General features: G+C 27.0%; 1 protein-coding gene across 1 annotated transcript in view; it reads left to right on the top strand.

Moving 5' to 3' along the window:
• LOC100163717 (mutS protein homolog 4-like) overlaps positions 1-7,271 on the top strand; it is a 13,595-nt gene extending 6,324 nt beyond the window's left edge. Inside the window, 9 exon segments of the mRNA XM_029491219.1 lie at positions 2,944-3,166; positions 3,257-3,448; positions 3,517-3,727; positions 4,475-4,617; positions 4,803-4,906; positions 4,991-5,210; positions 5,480-5,581; positions 5,643-5,756; positions 6,877-7,271. Coding sequence (XP_029347079.1) covers positions 2,944-3,166; positions 3,257-3,448; positions 3,517-3,727; positions 4,475-4,617; positions 4,803-4,906; positions 4,991-5,210; positions 5,480-5,581; positions 5,643-5,756; positions 6,877-7,089 — 1,522 coding nt within the window. The 3' untranslated portion in view covers positions 7,090-7,271.
• The last annotated feature ends 2,052 nt before the right edge of the window (positions 7,272-9,323 follow it).

Here is a 9,323-nt window from a genome sequence, read left to right as displayed (position 1 = left end):
GGGAATGACATATTGATTTTATATTTTATTATTATTTGACTTTGTATTCCACTTTCAAAATAAATAAAAAAATGTTGTAAATTTAAATGATGTTTAAATTGATTTGAGACAATATTTAGATAAATCGATATGACATTCCCTCAAAAGTATTATTCTCTATCTTTTTTGTAATAGGTGATTTTACTCTAAGATTACTTAAACGCATACAAAAAATGATTTTACGTAAATGCGTTTTGTCTATGTCACGCGTGGGCCAGATAGAGAAAACGAATAGTGCGCTGACATCCTCTTAAGGAATTATAAATTATAATACACTAAAGGTACAACATACCTAATATGCTCATACAATTATTATTATTATAAACTTATGGTTCGACTATGAACTTATTGTAGCATTGTACCAACCAATAGCAGTGTTTTTTAAACTGTTTCGTCTTAGAAAATAAATTTAAATAGATTTATTAGTAATATCGTCAAATGTTCAAAATTTCAAATGCTCCGGTGGCCCAGCCCACACATATAAGCCGGCTCGGTGTGCTACGGCGCACTAGCAAACCTGGCCAGTCCGCCCCTGCTGATATGAAAGTGAATCTAGTTGATACTTTGAGGAGGTCAAAAGTAAACATTTCCCAGTAGTTTTCAAAAGCGCCGTGAAAAACAAATCATAAATTAAGAAAAACGGAAATTTTGGTTTTTGTTGTAACTCAAAAAGAAATAACCGTAGACACTTGAGATTTATATCATATTTTTATATTATCAATTCCTATAATTTTCAAAATAGTTTGACTTGTTCTGATCTGTTAACGAACAATTTCAATTTTCAATTTTATAAGTTGTTTCTTCTACAAATAGAATCAAATTTTATTTGTTGGGCCAAAAAGCGTCAACATTTAATACAAGGATCTTGATATATTGATTAAATAGCAGTTGAAAAATATTAATAATACATAGACACACATTTTTTTTTTGATAAGAATTTAAAGTTTGATATTATATCATTTTTATACGTTTTTATTATACAATGATATTATATCATTGAATTCAAATATTTTAAGACTATCCATTAAAGTGGCCCACTTGTAACCTTCTATACAGCAGAGCAACACCCACTTTTTTCATTATTATTATATGTTCAAATTTGGCCAAAATTACATATTAAATAACCAAGAATAATGATTTTAGTTATTTTGTTGTAATTTTATAATATTAATTTAACTTACCGGCTACCGTATTATCATAAGTAATAACAATATAAATGTAATATAAAATACTGACAAACCGTCTACGCTCAGAATCGTTTTTATTATACAATGATATTATATCATTGAATTAAAGTTTAATACCTTTCATTACACAGTGACCCACTTTTTTTTTTGAATAATAATAATAAAAGTATATTATATTAATTTTATACTGTTACTGTTCATGTATTATATTATACATTTGATGATCTAAATAGTATCATAGACAGTGACGTAGCCAGGATTATGAATTTGGATGAGGGGGGGATGGTTCAGTATGAATTAAACCAAGATTTTACAGTTATCGTATACAAAGATTTTTATTTATTGGAGGGGAAATGCCAATTGCCACTGATCACAGAGTTTAATAATAATATTTATAGTTTTTATATGTTTATTTTCACGGTACTAGTAATATAGTTTGAAATTATATGCATTCACAGTGTTATTTATAATGATTCACCAAGCATGCTCATCCCTTTTTGTTCTTAAATAATGCAGTTATTTAAAATCTGATTTTTTTAATTTTTAAATATATTTTAAGATTTTAAGACCACATTTTCAAATTCAAAAAATTTTTATACGACTTTAGGAGTGTTCTGTTAAGATAAAATCTTCTATTTTAAAATGAGAACACTATTCAACTATAAATTATACAGTAGATAATTTTTCTGAAATTTTGACGTATCAAAATCAAAATTCGTACCAATAGTTTTTGAGTAATTTAACTTTGTGTTCTGTAAGGATAAAAGGTCCATAGTAATGGACTTATAAGATATTATGATTTATGGTCCATGAGGTCTATAGTGATTTGAAAATTGTAGTTATTAATATAAATTTCTCAATATCAATATAATAGTTTGTAAAAATGGTCCAAGTATAATAAATATTCGATACGATTTTACGTCTATTTTATGTTTGTATATTAATACCTAGTGTTTTCTTTATGTGACTGATAACTAGGGCCGAGGACTTAAACCTAAGAATATGTATGCATTTATGCACTAAAAAAACAACAAATATGATCTAAAAAAGTTCATAATATGACTTTTATTATAAAATTAATATGAAAACAAAAATATAAAGAGTTAGTTTGATTGTTTACTTTATAAAAATTCGAACAATTACTTATTAACACTCCCTGCTACACGCGCTGTAGTGTTATCGGCCAGAAAATCGACTGATATGCTGCGATTAGCAGCACTGTACCTACTATTGTATTTTTAAATATTGAATTTTCCTAATGTATACATTATATCTTAATTTGTCAAAGAATAACATTTTACACTTAAAGTTTTTCGAAATGTCTCAATTATTTTCTTATTTGTTCAAACTGACTTTATTAGAACAAAAACTGGCAAAACATGTTCTTATTTTTTCTAATATTTTCGAATATTATGCATTTATATGCAATAACGACAAAATATGCAAAAAGAAGCAAAATAAAATTTTCAGTGTTACTTCCTAGTATTATGAAACACATTTATACCTCACTCACATTGTTCTACGAGCTTTCTAGACAAATATGAAAAAACTAGAAGTCCTCAGCCCTACTGATAACTGATAAGAGTTGGGAATTTTATATCAAGCCCATTGGCGAGCGATTGCTGTTGAGTAGATTAATTTTTAAAAATATTATAGAATAAAGTAAAAACACATACATTTTTGGTGTCACATATGTAGATGCAAATACGGCTTTGAGATTAGAACTAGTATTAAATAGTTCATTAAATGCCAAAAATACACTGTTTGATGTTTTAAACAAGTGTGCTACTATTGGAGGTCAAAGAAGACTCCGATCTTCTATCCTTCAGCCATCTAGCGATATTCGATTGATACATAATCGCCAAGAAGCTGTAGAAGAAATTTTAAGCAGCCCAGAACAAAACTTTATTTTACTTCGAGTAATTATTAATTACAATATTCATTTATAAAAAAATATATCATCATTAATAACATCAGTTTATAAGTAAGTACGTATAATCATTATTATGATTACGACATTTTTATTTTAGAACGTACTCCAAAAATTCACTGACGTCGAACAATTATATTGGTTGTGTACAAAAGTTTCTAAAAATACTCAACAGTTATCTAAATTACAAGGAAATTATACTTTGTTATTAAAAACTACATTAGAAGCATTACCAGCTCTTGTGGACATTTTAGAACCATTCAAATCTGAATACATTTTCTCAATACGCAAGGTTTGAGTGGGATTAAATTAAAAGAAGACAAATGGATTTTATAACGAATATTATTGTCTCTTTTTTAGACATTATCCAATTCTAGATATTCAAAAATGTTAGAAATAATTGAGATAACTATTAATAAAGAGTCTACTAGATCAAGAGGATTTTCACAATCTCAGTTTCAAAGATGTTTTGCTGTTAAATCAAATTTAAATCCTTTACTAGACGTTGCTCGTACCATTTATAGTGAATTAATTGAAGAATTTCATGGTACTTATATAGCTGTATACAAAGGTTGAAAAATGATTTTTATGCGATGGCATGGGGGGAGGGGGGCTGAAAATACCTAAATCCTATTAAAAAAGTAAGTAACCGCTGTCCTCTATGTTGTACAGTAGGTGTTGAGTGTATCTCGTTATTAAGTAAGTCACTGTAATCTATGCTATGTTACATTTGAATTCAATGGTACCTAAATCATATACATACGAAAAACGATTCTGAGCGAAAATGGTCTGTCAGCTATATTATTAAGTATATTTTATGATTTATTTATATTTCTATTATACTATAGTAATTTATTTATTTATTTTTTCTCAAAAAGAGTCAAACATATTTTGTAAGAATATAGTATTATACCAAGTATATAAAAAACCAATTGCCGATCAATATTATATTAATATAATTATTTTGTGAACATTTGAGTTACACCAAAAACCAAAATCGATTTTGTTCATAAACGGTTTTTCATTATTTTTCTCTTGTTTTTTTCGGGTTTTTTGATTTTTTAAATTAACCACTTTTACTAAGAAAATAATGTATATAATACTTTTATAATAGGTATATTTTGGAAATATTTTTAACGAAAAAAAATTACAATTTATTTTTTTATTCTTTTTTAGAGGGGATTGAAAGACATAGAGGGGAGAAGCTGTCAAACCCTCCTTCCGATTACCACGCCAATGACCAATACTAAATATTGAATATATAATACTAATTACTATTGATGTATTGCTGGTATATAAATACAATTTACTGTTTTAGATGAAGTAAAACTTTTAGGTGAACAATTAGAAACGGAATATTTGATTCCACAAAATTCATGTAAAAGAGGTTTTCATGTCCAGGTTGAATTAAAGAATATTAAAAACTTCAATGTCAAACATCCTCCGAGTATTTGTAAAAATGTAAGTTAATTGCTAAATATTGTGTTAAATAAATAAATAATTTTAACATAATATAGGTATCTAACTAATCAGTTACAATAATTAAATAATATATACCTATTACCTACAAATATTATATTATGTGTACCAAATACCAAATTAATTGTCTTTCCAGTATACTTTACTAACGAATTAAATGTTTGTAGGTTGAATGCGTAAAAAATATTGTAAAATTTACAACAGAAGATTTATTAGTACTAAACTTCCGTCTTACTCAAGCGTTAAATGAAGTGGAAATATTGACTAATGCGTAAGCTAAATTAACATATAATATTAAATGTTAACATTTTTGCTTTAATCGAAATTAAAATTTATAAATATTTGTTTTATTTAGAATATTAAATGAAATGCTAAAAGAGCTAAGAAAGTATATTAGTTGTATATATGATTTATGTAATGGTATTGCCGATTTAGACTTAATATTTTCATTCACCCAATATAGTATGCGTTCTGGATTAACTAGACCAAAATTTGGACAATACATGGATATCAAAAGTTCTAGACATCCAATATTAGATATTATTAATTCGGTTGTAACAGTTGATAACGATATTGTAAGTTTTAACAAAAATTAAACAAATTACTGTACAAAATATATAGAAGTTAAATAAGAGAAAATATTAATATTTTTATGTAAAATAAATAATACGAGTAAAGCACGTATTTCAAAGTATTTAATCTTTATAGTGAAGAAAATAAACTAGGTTCGGCGACCGATGTACGTCGTATTATTATTTATAAATAGTATTTATAATCAATGGTCGTACATATCTTTAATTTTTGATGAAAATTCATGTAATTCTAGATTTTATTATGATTATAGTTTGCTTCAACTGATAAAAATTTAAACATCATAACTGGACCTAATATGGGCGGGAAAAGCATTTATATACGTCAAGTGGCATTATTACAAATTATTGCTCAGGTAGGTTAAGACAAAAAAATGATTTAAACTTTAAAGTAACCAGCTTATTTTAAAATTCCAGATTGGATGTTTTGTACCTGCAACATTTGCTCAATTTCGTATATGCGATCGCTTGTTTACGAGAATTGGTTTTGGAGACAGCATAGAATCGAATGCGTCCACTTGGGTTTTAGAGGTATACTTATTATATATTTAATATTCATTGTATATTTTAATGTAAAATTTAACGAATTAATTTTACATAACGATGGGAGGTCAGGAATAAGGGAATACAAATAAATAAGGGAACACTAATTGTAGTATAACCTTATACGAGTCATACATACAATATATCCCAACATTTTTGTATTTTGTGTCATTGCATATTTATTTATATAGTATGGAGACACGGATCTAGAAGATTTTGGTTATTATAGGTAGTGTATTAGTGTCTTAGCCTAGCGAGTTTGTATGGTCGACGGTCGCAATGTCGCAATGTCACATTATGTTATTTTATCTTGATACCTTATAATTTATTACATAGGCATTAAAAACAAATATATATCTTTGCTTTTTATAATAATAATTTAAAGCAGACAATTATTTTCTGGTACCTATGTAGGAATAAATAAATAATAATAATAATAGTATTATTGTTTAAATATTATATTATTTATATTCATATAATGTACAACTATTATACAACACTATATAAAATATAAATTATGAATGATTTATGAGTTATGAGTAGGTACCAAAAACTCAACATTGTTCCTGGCCAAATTTTTCTACAAAATATATTTAAATAAAATTTTTGTGTAAATAATTTATACATAGTGATTATTTTAATGGTTAATAATATTTTAATATTCATTAGTTTATTATAGTTAATACTTATTAGTTATTAGTTATTAGTTATTACTTATTACTTATTACCATTCCATATATTACCATAAATTATTTTTAAATCCAAATCCATAAATTAATTAAAATATGAGACCATAAGTGATTATATTATTATAGGTTAATAATTTTATTATTAAAAACTATATTGGTAAATAGTAAATACTAAATTGTTTAGTTTAATAATAAATGAGTAGGTATGTAACTTTAAATAAATAAATAAAATATTTAAATATAGTTCATAATTTTAATGTCGTCTATTAGAGTAATATTGTTGTAATTATATTTTTGATAACATGGTAAACATTAATTATTTTATGATTCCGTGAAATGTAAACATTTATTATGGAATTGCGATGAAAATTTTAGACATATTTTCCTATAATATTTTATATTAAAACTATATTTTTCAGATAAAAGAATTAAATGGCATACTTCCTTTACTGACTAAACATAGTTTAGTAATTATTGATGAATTATGTCGAGCTACGTCTTGCGAAGAAGGATCAACTTTAGCATGGGCAATTTGTGAACACATAATGCAATCCTGTGCTTTTATATTTTTGGCTACACACAGTACTTTGATAACAAAACTTCAAGATTTATACTGCAATGTATTAAAGTAACAAAACAGTTATACATTTTCATATTAATTAATTCAAATTTTTGATGAGTAGTTTCAAATGTAGTCAGATTTGAATCCATACGTATTACATAATGATAAAGATAAATTATCAATAATTGTTACAAGAAAAAATATTGATTTTTTCATACTTCTTCCGTCTCGATTCGATGTTCCATATTTTGGTCGTGTGTTAAAAATGTAGACACTTTGAGGATACGCTTTCCATATTCAATTCATCAGTTAAAATCGAATTATACCTATACCCAGGGGTGGATAGGTAGTATTTTTGTTACAGGGAAATATTTTAAGGGGCCCACCAACAGAAGAAAAATGTAATAAGAAATCGAAAATGCAAGCTACACCGTATTTGTTGCCAGCTGTAGTATACTAGTATGGGGACATTTTTCTTCGTTATCGCCATCATATTTGTTACTAGAATTATATTCAATGTAGACATAATTTTCACGAAAAATTATCTTTTTGTATTCACCCCACTTAGACATAAAGTCTGTGAACTCATCTCTTAAGGCCTTAAGGGGGCTGGAGCGTAATCCATTCTAAGGAGGAAAAACTAGGCATTTTATATTTCAAGTTAAATAGGTCTTGTAAATGTGTTGAATATAATCTATTTTTACTATTTTTATTAGTAAATGTCCAAGTAAAAAAAATAAAAATCAGAAAAATGAAATTGTTAAAGCATAGATATTAGATAATTTAGTAACGAATTCAAATCTGCTTTCAAAATTAATATCAGATCATTATATCGGGCGTAGTTGATTGAAGCCGTGAGCTATGTTTTCGACCAAAAATTAATCACGCTCCAGCACCCTTAATGTGCTATAAAAAATTATATATGTACTATAAAATAGATATTAAATACCAGTGGCGTACGCAGGATTTTAGTTCGGTTAGGATTTTCAATATAGGTTGATCAGTGACTCATAGGGAGCTTCGCCCCCCTCCCCCGCTATATAGCTGAACTAGTAAATATCACGAACATTATATAACACAAAATAATTCTTTCAATTTGTTCAATTAAATTCTTAACACATGAAGCAGCATCTAATGCAGTGTTTAAATCTGAATTTTCAAGTTGCAAACTACGACTAAAACCAACACTAATAGATAGGACTTAAGTTAAAACGTAAAGAAAAACTAGAAATCGTTATTTTTTAATAGCACATTGATCTGCCTGAGATGATATATAACTAGAAATCCAAGAACATTCTTCAATGGATCCAGTACTTGAATTATAAGATAATATTTCCAACGCATTGACTACAGCGAGTTTCATAACGTCCCGCACTTCAGATGAAAACATCAATAACACTGCAGCTATGCTTTATCGATTTTATACTTTAGTGATAATTTCGAGTCGGCTAGTTGTTTATTAAAAAGACCATAGTCTATAGATAATAGACATATTATTTAAGTGTTTAACAAATAAATACATTTTGAGATGAGAAAGAAATTTTTTTTTTTGGGGGGGGGGGGGGGGGGTTAAACCCTACCACCGCGTACGCCAATGTTAAATACCCAATCATTTCCGACAAATTTGTATTTCGTATCGGCGTATCGCCCGTATCGGGATAGAACGTGCAGTGTTCGCGGTCGACAGTCGGTCGGATATTTCGGTCTTCGATTAACGATAACAATTTAAAATATTATGTTAAAGATTCGTTAGCAAATTGTTGACTTGTGGTATTATTATACATTTATATTGTTAAAAATAACTGTAATACTAATTTATATAAAAAAAAGGTGGGTAAGTGGATGTCGCTCTGCTGTACAGTAGGTTAGAAGTGGGTCACTGTATAATGGACAGTATTAAATTTGAATTCAATGATATAATATCACTGTATAAGAAAAACGATTCTGAGCGGAGACGGTATATCAGTCTATGTATTAGACATATATATACTTATCTATGGTATTAAAAAAAAATTGACCTATAATAGGTACCTATAATAAATTCCAAATTAATCATATCATAATATCTATTAGGTACTTATAAGTTATAACGCGTTATACATCAACAAAAAACCGTGGTAAAATCATAGATATATAATAGTATACTTTAGAAGTTTCAAGTACCCACGAATAATATTATACAATCACAACAAAATAACTAAAATAGTTATCCTAGGTTTTTAAATATGTAAATTTCGTCCAAATTTGTACTTAAATGACTATAAAAAATAAACTGCGTAAATGTATTTTTTAAATTTTTTGGTA

The sequence above is a fragment of the Acyrthosiphon pisum genome, chromosome A3 (genome assembly GCF_005508785.2).
Source record: "Acyrthosiphon pisum isolate AL4f chromosome A3, pea_aphid_22Mar2018_4r6ur, whole genome shotgun sequence".
In the NCBI taxonomy this organism is placed as follows: Eukaryota; Metazoa; Arthropoda; class Insecta; order Hemiptera; family Aphididae; genus Acyrthosiphon; species Acyrthosiphon pisum.
The sequence above is the reverse complement of the archived record's forward strand: the minus strand, read 5'-3'. Positions and strand labels throughout refer to the sequence as shown.